At 50.4% G+C, this 26932-nt stretch overlaps 1 protein-coding gene across 1 annotated transcript; it reads right to left on the bottom strand.

Moving 5' to 3' along the window:
- Positions 1–26574, bottom strand: DHX30 (DExH-box helicase 30). The gene is made up of 19 exons (XM_074157296.1): positions 26364–26574; positions 18711–18841; positions 16319–16429; positions 13915–14270; positions 13080–13206; positions 12300–12449; positions 10745–10897; positions 8684–9505; positions 7456–7534; positions 6554–6658; positions 5246–5421; positions 4127–4333; positions 3662–3743; positions 3018–3211; positions 2776–2935; positions 2352–2509; positions 1777–1880; positions 1523–1662; positions 1–333 (listed from the first exon to the last, which is right to left on the bottom strand). Exons 1-19 carry the CDS (start codon positions 26572–26574, stop codon positions 98–100), a joined length of 3702 nt encoding a protein of 1233 aa, XP_074013397.1. The 3' UTR covers positions 1–97.
- Between the last annotated feature and the right edge of the window lie 358 nt (positions 26575–26932).

The raw sequence follows: 26932 nt of genomic DNA, 5'->3' as shown, positions 1-26932 counted from the left end.
TGACTTCACAAGGGATAAATAGAACTTTTATTTAAATAAACATTTTGTGAACATCTTTATACAAATTACAAGTCCCCACACAATCCTCCAGCTCGGCCTAAGCCCCAAAGCTGCCGGGAGGGCCTTTGAGGAGATCCACCAGGATGTCGAGGAGCTGGCTGTGCTGGTGGTGCAGGTCCCCGGGGATGGCCGCCATCTCGTAGCACAGGCAGGTCTCCACCATCTTGGAGAGGGACACGCGGAAATCCCGCAGGAGGCGGATGGTGTAGGAGTCTCCCTCCAGCACCAGGAGGTCACTGTCTGTCAGGGAGACCGTCGCTCGCCAGCCATCGTCTTGGTGGGAAGAAGAGAGGAGGTGAGAAGCAGGAATGGTGCTGAGCAGTTGTGGCCTGTGCTGGCCACTTGCTCCTCCCCGTGCTCTAAAAATGGCCCAGAATCGGGACTCAACCGGGCCAAATGGTTCCCGCCAAAGCCAGGCAGCGCCCTGACCCATCTCACTGGGATCCTCCCCGTTTCCCACAGGAGGTGGCTGATGGCACAGCCCGTCTGAGCTCCAGGGGTAGAGCCCAACTGCCAGAACCCCATGGGCTGAAGCAGAACATCCCCGGGGAGAAGGGCTCGCTCCTCCCCACGGCTGAAGACCCAACTCCTCGTTCCCCAGGGATGAGCATCCTGGCACAAGCCCGCTGGGCTCAGCCGGCCCGTGTCTCCCTGGAGAGCTACGGCTGAGAACAGCTCATAAATCATCGCATTTGTGGTCTCATGACACCAACACCCAGTCCAAAGAGGGTCAGAAAGCAGGGGAGAGTTGGCCAAGGTGTTACCAAAGCTCATCCTTGAGATGTTATTAGTAATTAAGTGCTGAAAGGCCTTAACGTGCATTCTCACGAATAACGAGGAGTCTCTCCTCCAGTTTATCAAGCCTGAGCTAATGAAAAGAACTCCTAATCGAGGGAGGCAGGTTTCGTACCCTTCTCGAGGAGGCACACTGAGGGTAAGGACCTTGAGGATGGTAAAATCTACACGTTCGGAGAAGTTTACGCCAACTCGGCAGGAAAGTGAAAATTCTGAGTGTCCTGAGCTGAATTACTTTCATTCTAACACTAAAAATCACGCCCATGGGTCAAGAAGACCCTTGTCCAGGTGAAGACCCTTCCCTTGAGCGTGTCATCCCTTGATGGTGTCATCGTATGTAAATTACTGACCAATCCCATAGAGGAAGGAGCTACTAATATTACAATGATGTTGTAAAACGTGTATAAAAATCACAGAGAGAGCTCTGGTGGCAGGAGAAATCCCCCCACGCACCCGGCGCTGTGAATAAACCAACATCGGCTTCCGAAACTACAAACCCAGTTTGGAGAGCGATAGTTTTGGGATGGATTTTGGCAACAAAAAGGAGCGGAGATGGGGGCAGCCACTCTGCAATGGGGGTAGCCACCCTGCAGCCCCTCAACTGTGGTGGGAGAGGAGAGTGTGGCCCGAGGGGTGACACAGGTGGACACGCATCAGCCCCGCTCACCTCGGACGTGGATATCGGTGTCGGTCATGAGCAGCACGGCCAGTGGGTGGACCTGGGAGGAGTCCCGCACGAACACTCCACCGTTGGACTTCACCGCCATGAAGTATGTGAGCCAGCGGCTGTAGAGCTTGGAGGCCTCCCTGCAGAGGGAAACAGCTTCGTCAACCACCGGCAGAGACGGGGCACGGTCCGGGGTCCTCAGCAGAGTGTGGTGTGGGGTCCCCACCCTCCCACGATCACACGTCGTCACCCACCTGTTGATTGTTGACTTATGGAGCAGAACGGTGCCGGCCTTTGTCCGATACGCGTAGCTGTTGGGTTTGAACTTCCCTTGGCGGGTCACTTTGCCTTGTCTCACCTGAAAGGAGAGGAGCGTCTCCCAACACCTGCCCAACCAGCTGGCACTGCCCACGAACAGCCAGTTTGTCCCACAACCCTCCCTCCTCCGGCTGTTCCTCCACTTCCAGAAGCTCTGCTGAGCAAGCGGAGTAGATACGTGGAGGTGACCAGACCTGGCAGGCACCAAATGCCATGCAATGGGCAGCCAACAGGAGGAGGAAGACGCCACCTTGATGGCTCCCAGACCAAGCTATAAGAACCCAAGGACGGACCAGCGCAGGCTGGGGAGGTATCCAGGATCCCTTGAGGGATCCCACAAGGGGGGATTCAGGGACAGTATGGGAGCAGCAAGCAGAAGCACGAGCAGGCAGCCTGCCTAGGACACAGGCTCCCAGGAAAGGACAAGTGTCTCTGGCACCTCGACGCTTCCCTGTGCCACCCACAGTGACCAGCAAACCCGGGAGAGCGATGGCGGAGCAGGAGACAGTACCTGGATGAGGTTGGGGTAGAGCCCAGCCATGAGGACTCCTTTGACCAGTTCTTCCTCTTCGCTGTACTGGTTACATACAGAGGAGGGCATGGTACAATCAGACGGGGACGACACCAGGAAGGCTTCGTAGAGGTTCTCAGAGAACTGCTTGACAAGGCCTACAGGGAGGAGACAGCCCCAGGGGAGTGAGAGTCACCTTCTCCTTCACCCCATTGGTGAAATAACCTCACCAGCCCTGGCTTTGGCACTAGGACAGGAGATACGTCCTGCCTGTGGCCCCCTTGGCACCCAGTGCCACCTCTGCCCTCACAACTGGAACTCACACCCAATTCCAGCAGTCACCTGCCCAGTCCACCCCATTTCCATACCACGTTCTTCAGCCTTTTCGTGGGACAGAGGGGAGAATCGGGCCCCTGGGACTCACCATTGATGAAGCGAAGGCTGGGGCCATACAGGTAGTAGTCCTGCAGGTAGTTATCCCTGGCACGGCTGTCTCTGCGTCTCAGCACCTCCTCCCAGCCTGCCACGGCCCTGACGAACGCGAGGTGGTCGCTCCCACTCTCTCGGCTCAAAACAGCCTTGGCCTGGGACACAGAAACGTGCGTCAGTCGAGAGGTAGCCAGTTCCTTACCTGCTCTCCACCTTCCTCCATGATGGGCTCCTCACCTTGTCCACCTCCGCGCGGTTTTGGAGGCTGCTGCTGAAGGGGTCCCGGGTGAGGCAGGAAACGATGACGAGCAGAGGGTGGAGGCAACGGTAGATGGAGGCTAAGACGATGGCCTTGGCCAGCCGAGGATCTGTGGAGATCTGGGCAAGGCGTTTGCCCAAGGTGGTGAGGGCTTCTCGCTGGTCCAGGACACCTGCAACGGAGCAGCCCACAAGGGCACATCCATGAGCACCGAGTGTGGCCAAAGCAGTGGCCAATGGCTTCAGGGAGCTGCCAGGAGAACCCATCTACCAGGCGTGGAAGAGTTGGTGTGTCCTCCAGAAGAAGCACACAGGCCAAAGAAAAGGCTGTAACAGCCAGATGATGTCCCCAAGACCCCAGCTGTGAACTCCACATCACAACTTCCCTTCTTGCTCTGTCATTCGTCTCCCCCAGTCAAGCTCCTCCCACTTCTTGAACAAAGCAGCGTGAGAAATAAAATAGCACCACAACGTGTATGGTTTGAGAAGTCCCCATCAGCTGCCATCCCTGTCTAGGAACAATCGTGCCCAGCCTGTCCCACAGGATTCTGTGCCAACTCCCACTTCCCCGTGTTCAGACAGCAAACGCGTTTCCATCACACCCACACCGGGACACAGCTCACCGATCTCCTGCAGCAAGATCACCGCTTCATCCACAGCTTTGATGTCCGGGCTGTCCAGAGCCTTGGAGAGAAATTCCACTGCCTGCAACACAGCAGGGGGAAGGGAAAAGTCAAAAAAAAAAGGGCATGTTTCCCATAGGGGCAGGTGGGAGAGCCCTGGGGAACCCCCTGCCCTGCCCTGCCCCAGGGCCCCAGGCTGCAACACGGTTCCCTCTTTGCCTACAGGGAGATGAGCTCAGCCCTCTCTGTTCTCGATGAGTCTTTTAGACACACTCCGTAATGTATAGATTATTTACATTTCCTGCTCTTAACTTCACTAGGCAGCACTACCTTTGGGAAAGCAAGAACTAAAGTCATCAGCATCTTGGGGTTTTTCCTACTTGTGTTTGCGGTCAAATCGTGGCTCTGGGACTGGCATCAGGCAGGCCGTGTCCTGCCGGTTCAGGTGGCTGCAGTCCTACTTACCGTTTTCTCCGGCATGTGGATCTTGGCCTGGACCACCAGGTTCTCCAGTGGGGTGCGTAGGATCTCCGGAACCTGGTAAGTCGGCATCTTGTCCAGGCGGCTGCGAGGGAAGAGGTGATAGGCAAATCCCGACTGACAGCGGCCAGCGCGCCCTCGCCTCTGCACCACGTTTGACTTGGAGACCCACACCGTTTCCAGGCAGGACACCTTGGAGAAGAAGGATTAGACATCACAAATGCTGTGGTGGCTCTCTGTCCTGTTTAAATGCAGCCCTTCATCCGGTCCACAGCCCTCAGACTCATCAACCATCCTCCTAAAGGCCAAGGGAAGCCTCTCCCACTCTCCATCTTGCAATCCTGGTCTGACCTGCTCAGTGCATGGATGGGACCCTGATGCCATCTGCTGGACACCTGCCTTGGCTCCACACCACGGCACTCACCAGGCTGCTCTGCAGAACATGGGCCCTGCCTCCCCCTTTAACCCAGATGAACTGGGTTAAAACTGGGTTGTTTTTAAACTAGAACTGTGCCAAGGTGCGAATCGCGGTGCTGTTCTAGCAGAGGGAGCGGAAGGGGCAGCAGCGTGTGGTCAGAATCCCTTTTTCCAACAGTGGCACGTTGGAAGAACATTCCACTTTTCATGTCCTTATGAAAGTGTATGCACAAGAGCCTTCACAGGACCCAACACCACCAGAAACACGGCCTGAGAGCAGTGTAAACACTTAAAGCTGACTAACAAGCTCAGGCATTGGGGTGGGATGGCTTCAAACATGAGCAGTTTGGGATGAAATCACAGAAAAAGGCAGAAAGAAGTGAAAAATCTACAGAAGTCAAACGGCGTAACAGAGATACGGGAAGGGAGCAGGATCTGCCCTCCAGTTCTTTGAAGACACCAGAGTTTTGCTCGTTCAGAAGTTGATGGGGACCCTGGCAGGGAGCTTGGTAAAGGCAAACACTCTCTGAATGATGAATCAAACACTGTCCCCAAATGGGGACACGGTGCCAATGCCCCAAGGGCCACAAGGGAAGCAGCTCTATCATCCAATTAATGGCTGCTCTGAAAACATCCATCTGCTCTAGTATGTCCCAAACGCACTTAGAGGCGAAAAAGCGTCTCTACCTTGGTCTTTAGATCGTAGCGTTCCTCCTTGTGCGTGCCACTGTCCACCACGTGGACAATGTCATTGATGGTGATGGATGTCTCAGCGATGTTGGTGGCCAGGACAATCTTCCTGACGCCAGGTGGAGGCCGCTGGAAGATGTTTTGCTGGTCCATCATGGGGATGTTGGAGTGCACTGGGAGATAAAAAACCGGTCAGTCCTGCCCTGCTGAGCTGCTTTGCGGCACAAGGCCAAGGTGGGCAGAGATTCTCAAACCTCTTGGTACCACCACCTCCCGCTTCCAGAAACAGGGGACAGGGATGGGGACATCACTTGTAATACCCATGCTCATTGTCTGCAGTTTCCTGCCAGCCAGACCTCAGGAAAAAGCTTCCCCACATCATTAGGGAAGACCTTATTTCAGTTGCTTCAACATATGGCTCAACATCAGCAGGAGCTCTGGTCGCCTCCCGTCCCAGCGAGGATAATGGCATCACCAGAACATCCCTGGACCCCAGTAAAAGTCCCAGTCCCTCCCACAGTCCAGTTCTGCAGCTCCCCCTTTTCAAAAGGCCTCTGGAGCAGGGGAATGGGGTATCCTTATTGTCATTTGGTCTCACTTGGGCAAAAATGGTTATCAGCGAGGGCCTGGAACTCTTTTATATCACGTATTTGCCCTATTACAGATCAGCAATGTGGAGAAACTCCCAGCAGCCGCACAGAACGGCGGGGGAGCACAAGGACATGCAGTTTGCACAAAAGAACACCTGCATTTATTAGCAAATGAGCTGCTCAAAACTGTGCTCCTGCCTGGCCTTATTTGACATTGAATAGGGAAGAGCGTTAAAAAAAAATACAAACAAAAAAAAACCCCAAACAAACCAAACCCAAAAATCTTCCAGCCTTGCAGAGCAATACTGGCTTTTGTTATAAATTTCCCTCCTGGGGTAAAGAATTTAAATTCACTAATCAAAGCTGAGCTGCAGAGTACGTCTGCATCCCACAAAACAGGTCCTGAAGATCTTTTCCGTGTAGGCTCAGCACGCAGCCACAGCTACGCGGAATTTAGCAGTTTCCTCCTCGCCTAATTCTGAATTGCTGGAGGCAAACAGGAAGGCAGCTTCTTTGATCACGTACAGGTTTGGATGGCCGCTGCTAGGAGGAGTTATTTGTGCTTAACATGCACAATTACACAACAGGTACGTCCATCAGAGCATACAAACTTGCTCTGTATCCGAGTGCGAGAGCTGAAGGGGCTCATCGAGTCAGTTGGCCCATCCATTCTCCTGAATTCGGGGGGGGGAAAGGTCTGGTGTTGCCATCTCACCTGGTAAGACGAGGTACCGGCTGTTCTGGGATCCCAGCATCTCTAGCAGGCGCTGCTGCACTCCTTTGATTTCCTGCCATCCAGGGAGGAAGCAGAGGATCCCACCTGGAATAGAGCAAGAGTTAAGAACAAGTGACCTAGAAATCCAAGCATTTTTCCCCAGCTGGAGACACGGAAACTGCTTCTGCTGCACAAAAGGGATTATTTCCCCAAGTCCAAAGCAACCTTTAGCCCAAGAAACCCACAGGAAAGCAGGGCCCCACAGGTCTGCGATGCCCCCCGCCAGCTGATCTCCAAGGAAACCTGCGTCACATTTATTGTGAATAAATGACAGGTCCAGCCATCGTGGGAAGTCAGACCCAGGGGAACGTTCGTCTAGACTTTTTATCTGCTGTGCTGTATCTACTTTCTGTGAGCTCATTAGGGCAAGGTTTTAAAGCCAGAAAGAAACCAGGTTACCTGTATTTTGAGAGCGAATACCTTCTACCAGGCTTTGAAACACTTAGAACTCTTAGAAGTCATTTGAGAGTCCTGCCTTCTTCACAAAACCAGCACCTCCCAGGCAAAGGTATTTAACAGGGATGGGATTCCGATATAGAAAAATAACTTAGTTGTGCAGCAAAAAGCTGGAAATGCTGGGGCACAGGCAAGTCTTGCCCTCCAGCTCAGGAGCAGCTGTATCTCGGGACACTGAGAACTCAGATGTCGTCTCACCCAGAGACTCAGAATTAGCTCCTGCCCCACTGCCCGAGACCACTCAGCTCAACAGGAATTCAAGGTCGCCTCGCAGAAGACAGCTCAGCATCGTCTTTTCTCTGCAAAGGGTCTGGGCTCTGCGGGGTTCACTCTTTGCCCCCCCCCCCCAGGAAAAGGGAAGAGCAAGGGGGCAAGGCAGAACCTACCTGGTTCTCCGTGGGCATCGATCTGGAGCACAAGGTCGGTGATCAGATCAAGATCAAGGACACATTCATCATCTGATTGCTGGAAAAAACAGGAGGCCACACACAGATAAACGAGCGGCAATCTAGCAGGCAGCAAAAAGGCACGGGGCCTCCCAGAGCATCTTCTGGAGAGCGCAAATGCCTGTACTTGGATGGCCTGCCCAGGACCGGGAGCCAGGAACCTCGGGAGCCTGGTTTGGGTTCCATCTGGAACCTGCTCTGGTCACAAGTGCTGCCAGTTTCCTCTGCTGTGCAGTGAGAATACAGAGTCCCTTTCCCCTTCTCCAGACTTGGAAGCTGAGATTTGTGTACCTCTGCTGCACAGCACCTAACGAAGATTAACATGAAATTTTTGGGGGCAAAACCATGCTATATGCATCTGGGACTTCAAATCCACCAGGTAGAGAGCAGTAGCTTTTCTATCAGCAATTTGGAACACACCTCTCAGGGCAGCTTAAAAAGTGCAGGTAAAAATCCCAGCCGCAACAGAAAGATTGCCCCGAAGGCAATGGGGCACTCTCAGCGAGTTTGCTGACGATTCACAACTGGGAGAAGTGGCTGATAGACCAGATGGTGACTCAGCCCCAGGGAGGGACCTCTCCAGGCTGGAGAAATGGGCTGTCAGCTTCTGGTCCAACAGGCTGGACTAGAAAATAGCTAGAGGTCCCCTCCAACCCCAATGATTCTGTGACTCCACGACCAACTGGGGTAAGATTATCCACGGCAGAGTACATGCCTGGAGGGCATTTTCCAGGGGAACAGTAAGACCAGTTGGAAAAAGCAGCAGTCGGGGAATTCAGTCATGCAGGACGGTGAGCTCTTAGGTAAGAGACTGCTGTGAGCCATACCCACCCTGGTGCTGGCCCAGGTCTGAATGGAGGAGGCAAACCTTTCCAGTCTGCATCTCTGTATACACATACACAAGTGCAACGAGCTGTTGGCTTACTCAAACACAAACAAACTTCACCTTAAAGAGGGACAAAAATAACTTAGACCCAAATCTGAAGTAATCTTTATCCATAATTTAATCAAAATACTCTGGGATTCTACTAAGCTGACTTTACCTCACAAGGGTTGACGTAGAATTAAAGCTAAACCAACACCATCCAACAACCACAGGAAAGAGGGACCGGTTCCAGGCCCAAACTCTCGCCCAGAAACAGCTAAACCACCACAGGGCACAACCCACCTTGATCTCGTAGTGCCGGTGTCGGTGCCGGCCCAGCTTGGCCAAGATCTCTTCCAGGTAGTACTCCTTCACCGGGTACATGAAACCTGGCACCTTGACCACAGGGCAATCCCCAAAGTAATGTGAGAAACGCTGATTGTCTCCTGTGGCGCTCATTAAGACCAGGCGCAGGTCAGGGTTGAGCTTCTGGATGCCTTTCAGCAGGATGAGCAGGAAATCGGTGTTGACGTCTCGCTCGTGGACCTCATCCACCACGACGTGGCTGACACCCTCCAGGCTGGGGTTGCCCTGCAGCTTGCGCAGGAGGATGCCCACGGTGCAGAAGAGCAGGGCTCCTCCCCTGGCGGGTGGCTTGCTCTCCAGTCGCACCTGGTAGCCAACGTTCTTCCTCATATTGGGACCCAACTCTTGCGCCACGCGCTGGGCCACTGAGATGGCGCTGATCCTCCTTGGCTGGGTGATGACAACGTTGCAGCGGGCGCCACGTCCCTCCAGGATGTAGTGTTCCAGCAGGAGCTGAGGGATCCTCGTGGTTTTCCCACAGCCTGTGTCTCCTGCTATTACCACTACAGGGTTCTGCTCAATGGCTGACAGGATGGTGTCCTTGTGAGGATCTACCGGCAGCGGGTGGCTCTCCTGCCACGAGGATCCTCTCCTTTTCCAGAGGGCCAGGAGATTCTGGCTAAGGCGCACTTCCTCTGCTTCCAACATGGGTATATACGTCTTCCCCGTGATTGCATCACTTATCGCACCAGATTCCTTGCTCAGGTTCATCATGTCATCGGCGATCCGGGGCCTGGATTCCCTGATGTCCACCGGATACTGGGAGAGATGAAGAAAGTTGGCAGGGACAGAAAGGTTAGTACCAGTCCCGAAAAGGACAGAAAGAAACAAGCTCAAGTTCCTTGGACTCAAGAAACTCAAGTTGCACCAGGGGAAGTTTAGGATCAATAATAGGAAAAATTTTTTACACTGAAAGGGTTGTCAAGCATTAAAACAGGCTGCCCAGGGAAACAGTGGAGTCACCATCCCTGGAGGGATTTAAAAGATGGACAGATGTAGTGCTTAGCGATAGGGTTTAGAGATGGGTTTTGTCAGCGTTAGGTAGATGGTTGGACTCAATGATCTTGACGGTCCCTTCCAACTGAGACAATTCTATGACTCTAAGTGCCTGGAACAGACTCAGCCAGACTGGCTTTGTTGTGCCCATGAAGCTCTGCTGAAGTCTCTTCAGATTTGAGGTAACTCGGCCACTAAATAACCTCAATTCAGAGTATAAAAGTGAGCACTAACTCAGGCAGCTCCCTGCATTTCCCTCATTGCGTCCCCTATTTTAGGGGGGGTATTAGCGCTGATGCCTGAACTGACAGGCACAAACCACTAACTTAAGCTCTCCGAGTCACTGGCTACGTCATGCACAAGTGATGCAACAGCCCCTCAAAGACAACTTTTGGGAACTATCAAGTTACACCACCACCCTCCGCTCCCTCAGGAAGCCCAGACACTTAACTCGCACAAAACATAAGCCTTCAGCTCAGCCAGAAATATTCTACCTTGGCTAAAGAAAAAACAGGAGTCCCGCATCCCACAGGAAGAACTAAAAAGGAGCAACAAGGGGTCAGGAGTTGTCTAGGACACAAATGAAAGTGTCAGCCCAGATGTTCACAAGATTGTAAGTTCAGCTACAGATTGGTACTTTTAGATTTGGCCTCATTAAAGCCACAAACTCAAGCTTTTCACGCACGGCGTGACAGCTCGTGGTCACGGCGTGAGAAAGTAGATGTGAGAACTGAAGCTCCTTAAAGATGCTGCTATTTTTCTAACTTTTCTAGCCCTTAGTTCAGCCACTTAGAGCAGGGCATTCAGAAACAGTCTTCAGCACAGTCTTGGCTTCTTAGGACATTCCCTACTGCTTCATTTACTCTACATTTACTTTTCTGGTGGACTATCAAGTTATGAATTCCCTCAACATTTTGACATGAAGCTCTCAGCCCACGTGCGATTCCTGGAGTTCGATGAGATCAGCCAAAGGTGTCTCTCAGGGAGCTGAGCAAGCCTTACATGATTCAGATAGTTCTCGATCTTGCGCAGGGTTGCTTCGGGGACTTTGATGTGGCAGGGTTTCCTCTGGTTCTCCCCGAGCTCCCGGAGTGAAGTCATGTTGTACATAGCATGGCTGAGGGGGTTGTTGTTCTTGTCCACCAAGCCAAGGCTCTGCAAAGGAAGAGGAAAACACCACCATCAGGCACAGGAACGCTGGTGTATAAAGCACAGGGGTCTTACATCTTTGGATACCCTGTATCCCAAATCCATCACTTCCCGACTTTGCCACAGCAAGAAACAAGACGTGATCCCACCTCAACCCCAGTGAAACAGACACTCTGGAGTCAACTGCCATCTGCCCCCAACACAACGCTCACAAGAAGGTCTTAAATGGACCCATCAGAGAAACAGCAGCCACGATTCATAGAATCACAGAATGGTTTGGGGGTGGGAAGGGAACTTAAAGACCACCCAGTGCCACCCCCTGCCCTGGGCAGGGACACTTCCCACCAGACCAGGTTGCTCCAAGCCCCCTCCAACCTGGCCTTGAACCCCTCCAGGGATGGGGCAGCCACAGCTTCTCTGGACAAACTAGGCCAGATTTTGCAGCTGACAAAATCCCCTGGCAAGTACCGTTAAGCCTCTCCCTGTAATTCTGGTATTTTGTGCCAATTCAGTAAGTCCTGCGCTATTTTCTTGTACTTCCACTCTAGAGTCTGCAGGAAACTATTGCAGCAACATGTCTGATTAGTCCATCTGCAAGAATGAGAAGGTAAATCTGTCCCAGCGGACAGCGGCGAAGTGGCCAAGAGACCAGGGAAACACTTCCAGGGTGATCCTTAAACGTTGTTTTGTCAAGGGCTCAAAACAAGCACAACAGCCAGCCTTAAAGGACACGGACCTGTTGGAACGAGTCCAGCAAAGGGCCATGAAGATGATCAGAGGGCTGGAGCCCCTCTGCTGTGAGGACAGGCCGAGAGAGTTGGGGGGGTTCAGCCTGGAGAAGAGAAGGCTCCGGGAAGACCTTATTGTGGCCTTCCAATACCTAAAGGGGGCTACAGGAGAGATGGGGAGGGACTCTTGATCAGGGAGTGAAGCGACAGGACGAGGGGGAAGGGTTTGACACTGAAAGAGGGGAGATTGAGCTGAGATCTGGGGAAGAACTTCTTTGCTGTGAGGGTGGTGAGAGCCTGGCCCAGGTTGCCCAGAGAAGCTGTGGCTGCCCCATCCCTGGAGGGGTTCAAGGCCAGGTTGGAGGGGGCTTGGAGCAACCTGGTCTGGTGGGAGGTGTCCCTGCCCAGGGCAGGGGGTGGCACTAGATGATCTTTAAGGTCACTTCCAACCTGAACCATTTTATGACTCTATGATAAAGGGTTGAGAACAGATTAGACACCGGAGGGGTACAACAGCGGCTTGGACTGAACCTTAAGGTTCAGAAATACATGTTTATTAAGCACGAAGATCAGAAAGTTTTGGGTGTCACCCCATTAGGCTCAAATATAGTGAGTCAGGTGCAAGGAGCCTCTATTCCCAGACACATTAGACACGGGATGTAGGAGCAACACGCACTTACCTTAAGCTTCTGGCAGGCCAGGGCTGCTGCTTTGTTTTCTGCCTCCACTTTGCGACGGCCCTTGGCAGCGAATGTCATGGGGCAGGGCCAGCGCAGCGTGAGCTTGCAGATCTTGGTCTTGGTGCCTACTGTACGGAACTGCATGTATTCCTAAAAGACACAAACAACATCAGATCTGGGGAGGTTTTAAGAGCCTACATAACTAGGCAGGCACAAATACACCCCAATATTTCTAAGAGAGCTTAAATTTGAGGTTTTTTGCTTCACAAGGTACTGGTTAAGCAGACATGAAAGCAGACATCTGTGTGGAGAACATCACTGAGAGCTCAGAGGGTGGAGAACAGCTACTGTTTGCTAAGCAGAGGAGGGCTGGAAAGGAGGTGGGTGACACATACCAAGGAGGAGGATCATCGGATACTGGCAGGAATTGAGTTGTGGAAAGATTCCGTCAGCACAGAAATTACACATCGCTCCGAGTAACACAAATTCATGTTTGTGGCAGATACATGGGGAAACCCAAACCTATCACCTTACAGAATATTCTCCTCCATTCAGGCAGCAGCTCCTCTATTGCCCTGGCCTCAAGTAACAACATTGTTCATGATACTTCCTCAATTCTCACCACAAAGGCTCTTCCCTGCTCTTCAGGCTGATTTTTCTAGGCCTAGTTTTAACTTCCCTTCTCTCCGCAGCTCTCAGCTGCGCCAAAAAAAGCATCCAAAGTGAGGCCAGTGGGAGTCTTTGAGCTTCGTCCCTGGCAGGGGTAAACCAGCTCCTTACCTTGACCGTGGAGGAGGAGGTTGCGATCTGAATCACTTGGGCCAGGAGGTTTTTGGGGAGCGGGAACTGCGTCAGGGCACGGATGGCAGTGTTGTCGTCCGTCATCTCAATGGAACTCCCTCCTCGGCTAAATGGAAGATAAGAACAGTTTAACACGCAAATATCCACTCTGTGCTCAGACCCACCTCGCTTCAGGTCCATTACTGAGGCCTGAAACCGGGTAGTTAAAGGCACGGATAATTTTCATCATCTGAAAAGTCAAGCCGTATCTTGATACTAAAATCTGTCAGTCACGGAACAATCACTCAGCTCAGTAAAGCCACCTACTAAAAAGCAACCAAGCCTTTACACTAGCACTACAAACCAGATATTCAGAATTATTTATTAGATCCGTTAATCCAAAGAACATCCCTAAAAACAACCACCACCACTTCCCTACTAATCTTACTCCCGTTGACTATTAAAAAAATCAAAGATTTGTGCTCATATAAAATAAAGTCAAGCAACTACGGTGATGAAGAGGAGCAGATTTAATATTGCCCTCAAAACCAGGGGATTGGAAGCCTCTTTAGGCACAGAAGAATAAGAAAGGCAGGTAACAAGTAGGCAGAGGCCTCCCCAAAGGGCAAGGCTCCAGAGAAGACACCTGTGCGTTCCCCTGTGATGACAGCCAGGTACAAAACCAAGCTGCCCCAGAGAGAATGGTGCGGTAGCCAGGGTTCGGCCCATCTACAGGCCACACCAGCAGCGTGGGAAGCTGCAGCTCAACTGTGAGGACAAAGAAAAATCTTTCTTCTCTACCACCCTGGATTAGCAGCCCTCAGGGCAGACGTACCTCGCATCCCTGCCTGGAGTTCGAGCATCCTGATGTGCCATAGGTAGGTAATCGGAAACATCGATCGCTTCTTCTTCCAGCTCTCCCTCCTCCAGTTCCCCTTCCTCTAACTCCCCTTCCTCCAGCTCTTCTCTCCTCATCGCTTTAGGCATCCTCCCCTGTTCCATGGGCTGGATGGAATCGTCTGGCTCCATCCGTCGCCAGCAGGTGGACAAGTCGGCGAGAGAAGGTCCGGACTTGGAACGCCACTTTCCCTCCGAGCACCACCTCTCGTCGGGACAGCCGAGCTGGTCAGCCAGGAGCCGGTACTTGGCGGCATCAAAAAGCTCATTTCTGGGCCCCAGCAAACCCCAGCCCTGCAAGAGAAAAACGCATTGGCAGCTGCAGTAGACACACAGATAGGGGTAACTCTGCAAGAAACCAAAATACATCTGGCCAAGGAGAGAAGTGCAGGAGGAATTTCCTCATATCCCATAGAAAAAGTGACTTTCAGAAACAAAGCTTTCTTCCTGCCGTTATTTTCTTTAGAAAGAGAATCTGTTCACTAACCTCATTTCCCAGAGCACAATTGCTTGGCATCATATGGCTGGTTGGAAAGGCTGGGCCGAGGTTTATTGGTATTTTACAAACTATTAACTATATTTAGCATTCTGAAGTGTTGAAACCCACCTCAGAGCCTGAAATGCATCTTTTTGGAAATGCTAGTTCAAACAAGTAGAATCTGGGATAACGCAAGATGAGAATTCAGGGAACGGTTCATCTCCTTCCTTTTCACAGGAACAGTTACTTGTACGAGCAGCAGTAACATCTCCCCAGTCCAGAATTAGAAGAATTCCTAATTATAGCTGCACTACCACCTGCATTTAGGACTGAACCTTACATGAAGCTCCAGACGTATTTAGAGCACAACACACCCCATGTCTTACCAGATCACCACAATGAATTAAAATTTACATCTTTAGGCCTCTCAATATTAGACAAATTGTATTATTTTATGCTGTAGGAGTAGCTAAGACAGTGAGAACTCCCTTTTCTAGCTGCTCTACTCAAAGTCACTACATTTAGACAGTCTCCACACCAATTAGGCACTATTATTTTCTCGACTTGATGACTATTTATTTAAATCAGCATCTGTAGCTGTTTCTGGGGCTCTGATTACACAAGGCCTCCCATCATGAGGGTCTTCTGTTGGGTGACGGGTTTATCTGGCACAGCATCAGAGTTCTAAACTCTGAATCTATGGATTCAAGGGTTTGTTTGTTTGTTTGGGTTTTTTTAGTTCTGTATTAAAAATACAGTTTAGTCATTTCCCCAAATTTGGAGAAAAATATAAATGTAGATAGGATTTTTTTTTTTCCTCCTTTGAAAGCTTCCAGGCTCTCAAAGAAAGCAGGAATCAATCCTTTTGTTGCATATTGACCAGTGAGAATAAAAGAATAATACACTCCCAGTAAACGTTAACTGAGCGAGCATCAACCACGCTTTGGGTGAAACAAGTCAGCAGTGAAACAGGTTTTGGTAATCAGAGGATTAAAGAACCCAGCCTGAGCACACAGAGCAGCTGAAGAAACTGCTAGTTCTAATGCTGCGATTCTTAGCTTCTCAAGGCTTAACTTAAAAACCAAATAGTTATTTCTTATTCTTGATCTCCAAGCAAATCAAAAAGCTCTCATTGTTAGGACACCTGCATTGTCTTTTCTAGGCTCCGCAGTAGGAAGGTATCGTTGTTCCTACTCTGCAGGGGAAAGGGAAACTCCAAAAGCAAACTCACTTGCTCAGTCAGTGGCAGAACTGAGGACAAAACCGCATCTTATTGTCAGGTACCTGCTACGTAACACCATTTATCGCACCTTTAGAACTTCACTGTACCTGTTTGATGCTGGCTGTGCACACGTATCGACCGTTTCCAGCCATAAATAAGTGGCAGACTGGAGTAACTTTAAAAGAGTCATCGTAAAACAGAACACAGTGGAGACACACTATGACTTACATGAAGAGGAAACAAGCGCCTCTGAAGGTACTACACTTGCAAACACACACAGGTAGGGCGACAGAAGTGGGAGTTAGTGAACAGGAGCAGCAAATATACTGGAGAGAAGGCTCTACTTCTCGCCATAGATGCTGGGACTAAGGTAGAAGCCCATTAAGGTGTAGGACGTAAAGAACAAGGACCAAAACTCAAAGAATTTACTGAGTTCACGCCTGGCTGGAGTAAGAGGGTTTTAAGCTCACATGGATTCAGGCAGCCCGAGGTTTCACCATCTACCCTTGATTAACAGGTAGGCCAACTAAGAAAGCGAACAGGCAAAGAGAGGGATAACAGTCAGAAATCACATCACGGAAACAGACACATCTGCACACTCAAAGGCTTCTTTCTTCAAGCTCCAGAGGAGCATAAGCTCACCTTGAAGAGCTGACAGGCTGCAGCTGCTGCCTGCCTCTCGGCATCAATCTTCTTGGTCCCATAGCCTTCCACCTCCACATTCTTAGGCCACTTTATATGCAGGGTGACTTTCTGAAAAGCAAAGATAACCAGTAAAGTGAGACAGTACAGAACAATTTCTCTTCTCCCCCCGGAGCACAGCTACTTCAAACACCTCCAAACTCCAGGCAGAGAACTACAAATGAAAATCCCAAACAAACTGCTTGTTCGGTGCCTTTATGGGAAGGTTCATTCCAGTAATTTAGAAAGAAAAGCCTGAAGAAGGGATAGGAGGTGCCTGGAGTGACACAGAAGCTGCACGGCTGAGCCAGGCTGACTTCCAGCACAGTGCCACGTACTCTGGGCCACAGCTCCACCGGCTGCGGTGTGTCAGTTTGGAGGAACCAAATGCCAAGAGCTCGTTACCAGAACAATTCCGTTTCAGAGTAACCCCTCCTACATACGCTGCAGCACACCAGACCATGCCCGAGAAGCCACATGCACTCTCTGACACGTTTGCCATTACAAACAGATCTTCCCAACTGCCTCCTTGCTGTAATTTTAATTAGCAGCACGTTTCATCACGGTTACCCAGGAGGTACGGAACTCACCGGGCACATCAGAACCCAGCCCTGGGTTTGTGCTGCCCAACGCGAGCTATTAAGAGAACTAACAGTCCCACCAGAGCTCCTCTTATCCCAGCAGAGCTGGATGAGAGCAGCTGAAAAACCTGCAGAGGCAGAGAATGCCGAGAGCTGAACCCTGCCCTTTTTTGAAAAAAACTCCTCCAAATCAAGAACTCGTTCTACTCCCAGCCCTGCAGATGCTGCAGCCGAGTTCCTGAACGGCTCAAAGGAGGGAAATGCCCAAGGAATTCTCTCCTGTTTCTACAGCAGAGATGAAAGGTGGCATTTAGGTCCGCTGGGAAAATCCCACTTATAAGGGCTAGAGAGAAGGCTCCCGAGTTTTCAGCAGCCTGATCTGGCTGCCTGCCTGCCATCTGAATCTCATCTTACTGGAGGAAATTGCTTGCCTCTTTTGCCCAGGGGCTCTGCATGAAAAGGCACAGACCTGCTGAGGAAAAAAAGTTGTCTCATGAAGGCCAAGTTACTCGGTGCTCACAAAAAAAACCCTTGCTTGCTTCCAACCGAAGCATCTCCCGGTCATCTCACCTGCCCTTCTGTCCCCACCCACTTCTTCTGGGTTGTTGGGTTTTTGGTGGTTTGGGTTGTTTTTTTTTTTGCCATCCAACCCCGATTTTCTCCTTTATTAGTTTAGGTTTTTTTGTTTCATTTTTAATCTGAAGTTATCTTCAACATTAATCTATTTAAGCCCTAGCAAGAACGTGAACTGATTACGAAACTAAAATGATGAGGCATTGGTAATGGTATTCCAAAATTTAAGTTAGGAGACTGCACCACTGCTCGAGGAAAAGAAAAACAAACACAGAAATAATAAAGGAACTCTGTAGTAACCATTACTAATGTATTGCCTAAAATGCAGGGATGCTTAAAAAGGATGTGGTAATAAAAACTGTCTGGGAAATTTTAGACAGAACGTTATTGGAAAATGTTAATCCATCAGAACTGAATCTTTTCCTGGAATGGACGTTACAGTTGAACTTCAGCTGGAAAAGGGCTTTTTGCTCAAGAGTGAGAGCAGGATGACAAAAGGAGGCAAAGCCTTGAACGCAGAGCACCCATCAGCTACGAGCTTCTGCTGGCTTTATGGCAAGATTTGGATGGAGGCCTCTCGCATCCCAGGAAGAGCTCAGACCACTTGGCAAACCATTTGCTTGGAATTCCTCTGCTTCATTTAACAAAAAAAAGAGCCTGTATTTCATTTTGCCCTTAAGTAGAGTTAGAAGCCTCCCTCCACAGCAAATTAGTCTTTTCTGGTTGCAATTGAACATTTTCTTTTTAGCCACTTCTTCTATTAGAACCTACAATAAAGTTTAGCCCTAATAAGGTCTAAAATATAGCATTTAAATTTTACTTTTCTAAGGTAGTGGGGTACATAGCCCAACATCTGAGTTCAGACTATGTGTCTTTCTGCTGAGAAAAGCCGGTTACAGCAAGCTACTTAAAAGTAAAAGAATAAATCCATCCTTCCCCACGCAAAAGGAGAGGGATGGGACCTACATCTAAATACACCCATTGAAGTACACAAAAATAAAGAGAAAACAGGAAGAAGTGAGAATACTACTTGTTTTAAAGATTATCACGAAACTTTTGCATGGAATTAAAATGCTTCTCTATTTTTCTCTATTAAAGAGTTACTTGCAGGATTAGCAGTATTCTTGGCTCGCTTCCCACTCTGTGTGTAACTTCCCTACTCGCGCCCCCCTCCAGCCCCATCCCAACAGGATTCTTACCTTTTTCCTCGGCCCATTAGTATGGATGTACACCAGCTTGTCCCTTGCATGAGAAATGCCCAGGGCTCGTCCAATCACGCTGTTGAGCAAGTTTTTAGGCTGTGGAAATTCCTTTAATAAGTCTCTGGAATCTGGAAAAAAAAAAAAACACAACCCAAAAAAAAAACTCAATAGAGGAACTAAATGTCTTATAATTCTTGTGCAGTCCTGTTCAAAGACATGTTCTAACACCTGCTTCGCTGCAGCTCCGTGAGCATTAATGTCTCTAAGGTTACAGATAAAAAAGCAAGCAGAGGTTTTAAGTGGTTCACCTACAATGTCTCTGGGCATCAGCAAAGTCTCCCGAGCTCCAAATGCAAGATGACACTGCAATTCCCAAACAGGCAACAATACTGTACGTCCCATACTTCTGAAATGCACAGATTATTCGATTTTCTCCCCTCTTAAAAGTATAAATATCCTGTAGTTAAGGCTGCAGCACTGACACTTTAACTCCATGATTCAGTGACACTAACAATCACCTAACAGTTTGGAAAGACTTTTTTTCCCCCCAAAGAATACAGTAACAACAGAAAAAAAACAAAAAACAATTAACTACATACACCTGATGAATCTGAAAACAAATATCCAGCACAGAATCCAAAGCCCAGATTAACACATGGAGCTGCCGCTGTTTGCTCACTAAGGAGGCAAAAGCGTCTTTGTTCATCATTCTTTGACATCAAAACCAAACCGAGCAGTAACTATTTTGAACAGACTTCAGTATTTTCACACACACCCCCATTTTGGTATTTTCATCCCATCATTGTGGGTCTCCACAACACAGGAGTTGCACAATAGATCCGGCCATCGGTAGTAACGTGAAGTAACCCCTGGGGACCTTCTACTTCATCTCTAGTCCCTTCTCCTTGAATTTATCCCGATGGCTCGATTAGAGGTTGGGAATGCGGTTTGGTACTAAATTGCTCCAAGAACCCCCTGGGAAGAAGTTTGCCAACGCAGCCTTTGGAGATAAACCAGGAGATAAACCTTCCAAGCAGGAAGCGGAGAAGCGGTGCCCGAGGCGGCAGGTAGGACCGGCTTCGCTGAGCACGGCTCCCCTGCCCCAGCAGGTGAGAAACGCCGCTCGGGCCACGGCACTTGCAGGAAGGGAGTATTAAATATGATGAGTTCAAATCACTCATTTAAAAAAAAAAATGACAAGAATAAAAATCCCACTGCCCCGAGACAGAGCAACATCACACCCACCTCCTATTCCAGCCTCCTCACCGGTGCCAACGCCAGCGGTTCCAGCGAGGAAGCTGCTCTAACTCACCTCTCGCAGGCATCACCGCTATGTCACTGCAGGGGACAGCCTTTATTTTGAGCTGCCCAATGAAGATCAGATTAAGTTTAATGTGATAACGGTTCCCCCAAACGGGCAGATCTAACAGCTCGCTGTTGGGGTGAGGGGTAGGTGCCACTTCTCCCAGGGTCTAGCACCACCGCTCTTCCAGCTCCGGCACAAACCCAAACGCCTGGAGATGGTTTGCAGCCTAATCCCACAGGAAGCTAAGCCAGAAAAAAATTGTTCCAGAAGAAAATTGGCCATCTCCATGGTCCTGCAGGTACCCAAAACCAGCGGAAGGGAACATGGGAGAGGAACGGATCTCCCATTCTGGCCATCCCGATCCTGTGTTCACTCAACATCACAAACACACGCTCCCCGGGCGGTCAGAACTTCATTCTTCTTCTTGAAGATCATCAACGGGTTTGAGCACCATTTTTTGGAAGGCTTCTAATTCCGAGGAAGTTTCAGCAAGGAGCGAGAAGTCAGCAACACACGATCACAGGTACTGCCAGAATCTGGAATTTCAGATTGATCGACCAAACCCAAGAAATGACCCAAAAGTCACATTCCTTAGAGCATCACCAAGATCTGATGAGTTTGGTGACACTTAATTTTGAAAGGTCTTCCGTAGAAGAACCAGCTGAAACTCAGAGAAACCTCCTTCAGAAGCCAAACGGACCGGCCACAGCAGGAATCTGGGTTCCTTAACATATACAGGGAGGCACTGAAATAGAGCCTCTGTGGCCCGCGATAAGGATGTCAAGAGCTGGGTATCATTTGAAGACCGGTCGCATTGTAATTCAACATTGTCTAATTCTGACCGGCAGCTGGAACGGGCTCAGGTTGGTGTTACTTTTCAACCTGGTACGGAAAGGACAAGCTGGTATTTGGAGGGCAGTGCCAAAACAAGCAGATCAGAACCAAGAAGGCCAATGGCATCCTGGGGGGTGTCAGGAAGAGTGTGGCCAGCAGGTGGAGGGAGGTCATCCTCCCTCTCTGCTCTGCCCTGGGGAGGCCCCATCTGGAGCAGTGGGACCAGTTCTTCTGGGCTCCCCAGTTGCAGAAGGACAGGGAACTGCTGGAGAGGGTCCAGCAAAGGGCTACGAGGATGATGAGGGGCCTGGAGCATCTCTCTGCTGAGGAAAGGCTGAGGGACTTGGGTCTTTTTAGTCTGGAGAAGGGAAGACTGAGGGGGGATCTCATCAACGCCTAGAAATACTCAAAGGGTGGTTGTCAGGAGGATGGGGCCAGTCTTTTTTCAGTGGTGCCCAGGGACAGGACAAGAGGGAACGGGCACAAACTGGGACATAAGAAGTTCCATGTAAACGTGAGGAGGAACTTCTTTGCTGTGAGGGTGGCAGAGCCCTGGAAGAGGCTGCCCAGAGAGGTGGTGGAGTCTCCTTCTCTGGAGACATTCCAAACCCTCCTGGACACGTTCCTGTGGGACCTGCTCTGGGTGGACCTGCTTTGGGAGGGTGTTGGAGGAGATGATCTCCAGAGGTCCCTTCCAACCCCATATCGTTCTGGGATTCTGTGAGAACCATCGCCTGCTCAATTTCCTTCGGCTACTCTGATGAGGAAAAGACCATGCAACGCACAACAAGCTTTCTGCTGCTCTCCTGCGCCTGATGCTCACCCACAGTATCTTTCACCATAAAGAAGAATTCAAAAAGCTGCTGTTTCTCACGCATACTTGGGCAAAACTCTAACAACAACAGAGGAATATTAGGGAAGCACTCTGATTTATGAACACTGTTTGTCCATGATTTACCTTCTATGTGTTGGCCAAGGGAGTATGAAAACGGTCTCAGCCTAATGAAGAACTACAAGCCAATTTTCTGTAATTATACAGCAAATGTGACATTTCTACACACTCACAGAGCAAGAACCACAACATTCAGACTTTGACCTGTTCAAGAAAACTGGAAAAGTGACTAAGACTTTGGCACTCTGCAGTTCTATTCCATTCCACGCCGCCGGGACGCGTGGAGGGAGGAACACAATTCCTAACTGCGCTATTAAATTCACTTCATAAATGAGAAATTTTTTTTAAAAAAAAAAAATCCAACAAAAAAACAACAACAAAAAACCCCCAACAGAACCCCCTAGCACCAGCCTGTGTTATTTGGCCTCTGGTCACTTCCCCTTTCAAAAACAATACCCTGAGAAATATTGTGATAAGTAACAGATGGAGGCAACAAGTACACTCTTTTTAAATGCCCACCCCAAAAACGCCATTACCTAACGACAGAGCCAATTTCTTACGTCCCGAGGCGACTCCTCAGTCAGAACTAAATATTGAATCCATTCTAGAGCAAAGGAGAATAAGATCTCTAACTAACAAAGCCCAGTTCTGCCTCGCAGATCAGACCCTGAATTCCCAACCGAGACACAATGTATTCTTCACAGCTGACAATGCCATATTCAGCAGCACCATCTGACGTATCAGCAGCGACTCTAAGGCTTGATGGATTACCCTCAGCCCATTCTTATCCCAAATTCAAGAGCTGAAAGGATCTTATCTTCCACTCGTAGGTTTTTTTGTTTGGTTGTTTGTTTTTTTTTTTAAGGGAACAATCCCAAACTGCAGAACTGGATTTGCAGAATGTCTCCTTCCCTGCCAGATTGGATTTCTTGGCATCTTCCTCCAAAGAGCATCTTCCTTCTCTCACTGCTGAGAAGGGGTATTTGGGGAGGAATCCTATTAGTGGTAGTCACAGCCCCGCAGAGGCAGGGAGTATAACCCAATGCTCCCAAAACAAAGTTGATTTTCGACCTCAATTCGTATCAAGTCAGAGACAAATACGATGTCCATACCGCAGCTCTAAGATCCTGAAAGAATATCAAAAGCCTGTCTTGGATAGCCACACACATTTCAGGATGGGGTTATCAAAGCAGCCAATTAACTAATTTAAGTTCCTCAAAGTCAGTGAGTGCTTCAGCTTAACTTGATTGTGAAAGTCAATGACAATTCCAAGCAACACTGAAAGAAAAAGGAGGGAAAAAAAAAAAAAAAAGCTCCCAGCTGTAGTGGCTAAACCTTCTATTAACCTCAACAAATCTGACAAGCAGAGACACCGTCAGGTACAACGAGAGCACAACGAAAACGGCCCAGAGTCTTGTTCAAGGAAGACAAGAGGAGCACGAGATCGATTTCAACAGTTTCTCTTTTCCCTCAAAGTCTCTTCCCCGGTGAAGCATCAAACGAGCATCCCTGGAGAAGCAACAAATGAGCAGCAAGGACAAAGTATTAAAACACAACGCCCATCAGGATAGAAGCCCCCGCAATAATAAATTCAAGTCAGCGAAGAATGCTCTGAACACGTCAAAAATTCACAGGGAAGAAGAAAGCCCCGTGGCTCCATAATATCCATTTCATAAGGAATTAGCCTAGACATGTTTTACTGGGGAGAGATGGAGGGAGACAGAGAAGGTTCCACCTGGTAGCTTGGGTTGGAGTGCACCACAACAGCATTACTTATTTGGGTTGTTTTTTATTTAAACCACCATCTAGTGACCCTGACCAAGGCTCCTTTCAAGCACACGCAGTAATAAGAACCACATGCAGTTCTTGCCTAAAAATCCAAAAATTAGTAAAACTGAAAAGGGTTCTTCAAAAGCAAGTGAGATCACCAGAGAATGAGAGTGACCAAAGGCCAACCTCCATCCTCAGAGAGGTTCAGAACTCGGCTGGAGACAGCCCTGATCAACTCGCTCCGAGAAGGGGATGAGGCCACACGACATCCAGAGCTTCAGCCCAACCTCAATTCTTCCGGGACACTATGAGACGGCAAATTTAATTAGTCTTGGAGAAAGACTCTTTCTTCGAGCAAAACAGAGGTCAAGATCATGTAAGTCTCAGCAAGAAGCGCCACAGACCTGAGTGAGCAGGTAGAGGAGCTCTCTTCGTCACATTCTTCTCCAAAGTCCCACCATCCAGGCCAACGAAGCAAAGCCTTAGACATTAATACCAATGTAACGCTGCCGTTTTTCAAGCTGGCCTCAAATCAGAGTTGATTTTTCCATATTTGTATCCCAGGCTAATAATAAGAGCAGCCAAATGAAGAGAGCTAACAAGACATCCGTTTGTAAGTTGAAGGTTTAGAACTCGCCCATATAAATAGATTTTTAGAGTAACTTCTACGATCTCGACGTGTTCAAGGAGCAGCTGTACAGGTACGTGTACGACGAGACCTTGAGGACTTGCTATTTGCTCATCTGAAATGAGCCTTCCAATATCACCCAACTCTCACCAGAAGAGCCATCCATGGTCACACCAACTGGAAGGACGAGGCCAATACCAGCAGGTCTCCCCTCGCGTGGCTGCTGGGGACCCCCACCGACACCCCCGAGGTCTGGGGAACCTCACAGAGACAGCCACCACGTGGAACCAAGCCAACGATGGCAACAGGTGCTCCAGGAAAGCGCACCGGAGCCCAAAGATAAAATACTCGAGCACCCTCTGAAAGTGCACGTTAAAAAAAAAAAAAAAAACAAACACTGAAGAATGAAGTACAAAAGAAGGAAAAAAAAAAAAAAGTTTACTACTTTTCTCAGGCAACACCTGAAGCAGCTCATTAAACAATAATTTGGGGTGGTTTAGCATTTACTTCAGAAGTAAGTTTAATTTGCTCTGTTGAACAGCTTGAATGCAACAATTAAAGACTATCCGACTCCGAGCTGCAAGATAAAGCTCAGCAAGGCTTCTGGAAGGAGAATGGAACCGAGACCTAAAGAATTCAGAAACTACAGAGAGAAAATAATGTTTAAAAAAAGGTGCTGGAGGGTGGGAAAGAAGCACAGAAGGAAGAAAGGGGGGCGGGGGGGAGAAGTTTTTATGTAATAATAAACCAGATTTCCAAAGTGGAAGATTACAGCCTAAGAAACGAAACTCAAACCAAACCAGTGATTTTTAAAAAGGAAAACGTAGTAGTTCGAGTCACAGCCCGTAAACAGTAAACTCCAGCACAGAACTACTCGTATCTTTCTAAACTAGAAGTGTTCTTCACACTTCATCATCTAAAGAAAAGCAATTGTCAAAACACAACATCAAAACACACTTTTAAATATTCTTTCTAAAAAGGTAACGATTCCTTCTGCACAGCAGGGAAGCATTTATCCTTCAAGCACCCGAACCCCGTGCCCTCTCACACACAACTCCGTTGTGGGCTGAAGGACTGACGTCCAAAGAGAAATCTTCCAAGTTTTAGCCAGAGACATCACCCCGGCCAGATTTACAGACACTGCAAATAGCAGGATTTCTGTTAACAAGAACCCTGGGTATCTCAATTAGCGTTTCATTCGGCTCAGGCAGCCAGACTACCTGGTGGAAGGCCAGACCGAAGCCCTTTGTACCCGAAACGCGGATAAAAGCGATGCTCCGCACCGCCCGCAGCCCGCTCCCGCAGCGTGCTCCAGCTCTGACCTAACGGAACTTGCTGCACGGCGACGGCAGAGCAGTTTTCCTGGCGGATGCTCGATGGGCGTGCTCAATCCATCAGAATTTCTAGTGAAAGATCCATTTATGATTTTTTTTTTTCCCCCCCTCGCGCGCGTCAGGCCACGACGGGTGATGAGAAGCAGCGAGGACTTTTGGCCGGGGCCGGCTCGGCTTCAAACCGGCGACCTTGAGCCGAAGGGCTCCGCACCCCCTTTCCCCCCCCCCGTTTTCTGGCGAAACCCAACTCTCCCCGCCAACAAAGAGCGCCGCACACCCGCCCAGCGCGGCGGGGGCTGCCACAAAGGCCTCGGCCCTCGCTGCCCGCCGGAGCCCCCCTCCCTGCTGCCCGCACCGGACACACACACACACACCCCCCCCACCGGGTCGCACCGGCCGCCCCCGGCCCGTTACCTGCGGCGGCGGCGGCGCAGCCGTGCGCGCAGACCCCGCCGCAACCGGCCGGCTCCTCTCCCTTGCCGCGCATCCCGCCGAGGAGCCCCTTTTTTTTTTTTTTTCCCCGGGATAGGGCGGCTCAAAGGCCGCGCCGCGATGCCGCGATGCCGGTGGCCGCTGCCGGCCGGCGGCGGGGGGCCCGATGCGGCCTAGCCCGGCCGCCCGGAGCGAGAGGAGAGCGGCGGGCGGCGCGGCCCGGCTGCAGGGGGAGGGACGTGCTCACGCTCCCTCCTCCCAGCACCGGGCAGCGGGGCTCGCTCCTCCCTTCCGCTGCGTGCGGGGACGGCACAGCACGGCGCGGCTTCCCCGGCCGCCGGGCCGCGCACACCGGGGGCGCCGCCGGTTGTTCCTCCTCCTCCTCCTCCTCCCTTACCCCCACCCCCCCTCCGCCCCCCCCCCCCCGCGCTGCCCCGCCTCGCCCCCGGCTCACCCTTCACCATGGCGGCGGCGGTGTCCTCCTCCTCGGCGCCCGCCGCCGCCGCCTCCTCCTCCTGCCTCGCCTCCTCGGGGCTGTCGGGCGCCGGCAGGCGGGTGCAGAGCCCGCGCCTCCCCGGCGCCGCCCGGTAACAGCGGCAGAGGCGCAGGGGCCCGGCCGAGCCGCAGGCCGCCGCCGCCTGCAGCAGCAAGCCCAGCGCCGCCATCTTGAGGTTGGCCCCGGCCAGAAGGGCCCGGCGGCGGGCGCAGCGCCCCCTAGCGGGGGGGAGGACCCGGCGGCGGGCCAGTCGCCGTTGTCACCGGGGGGCGCGGAGGTGATTTTGGGGGTGGTGGTGGTGGTGGGGGGTGATTTGCGTCACCCCACGCCACCCGGGGACCACCCCGACACAGCCAAAGGAGGGAAAAGGGAAAAAGAAAAAGAAGGTGCTTTCGTCTCCCTGGCGGAACACGTGGAGGCGGGGAGGGGGAGAAGTTCGCTGGAGCGATAAACCGGCAGAAAGACGTTTTCTACCTCTTTTTAAAATAAAAATAAATAATCGACTTGCATAATCAAGCTCTACCAGC

This window comes from Numenius arquata, chromosome 12 (assembly GCF_964106895.1).
Source record: "Numenius arquata chromosome 12, bNumArq3.hap1.1, whole genome shotgun sequence".
Classification (NCBI taxonomy): Eukaryota; Metazoa; Chordata; class Aves; order Charadriiformes; family Scolopacidae; genus Numenius; species Numenius arquata.
This window is presented reverse-complemented; position numbering and strand designations above follow the sequence as displayed.

Bases quoted from the DNA above. Each gene is read 5' to 3' on its own strand.
- DHX30 (XM_074157296.1), bottom strand. From the start codon at position 26,574: ATGGCGGCGCTGGGCTTGCTGCTGCAGGCGGCGGCGGCCTGCGGCTCG. The intron at 16,430-18,710 runs GTAAGAATCCTG...TTTGCTTTTCAG, and splicing joins CTAATGGGCCGAGGAAAAAG to AAAGTCACCCTGCATATAAA. The intron at 2,510-2,775 runs GTGAGTCCCAGG...TCCTCCCTGTAG, and splicing joins CAGCCTTCGCTTCATCAATG to GCCTTGTCAAGCAGTTCTCT.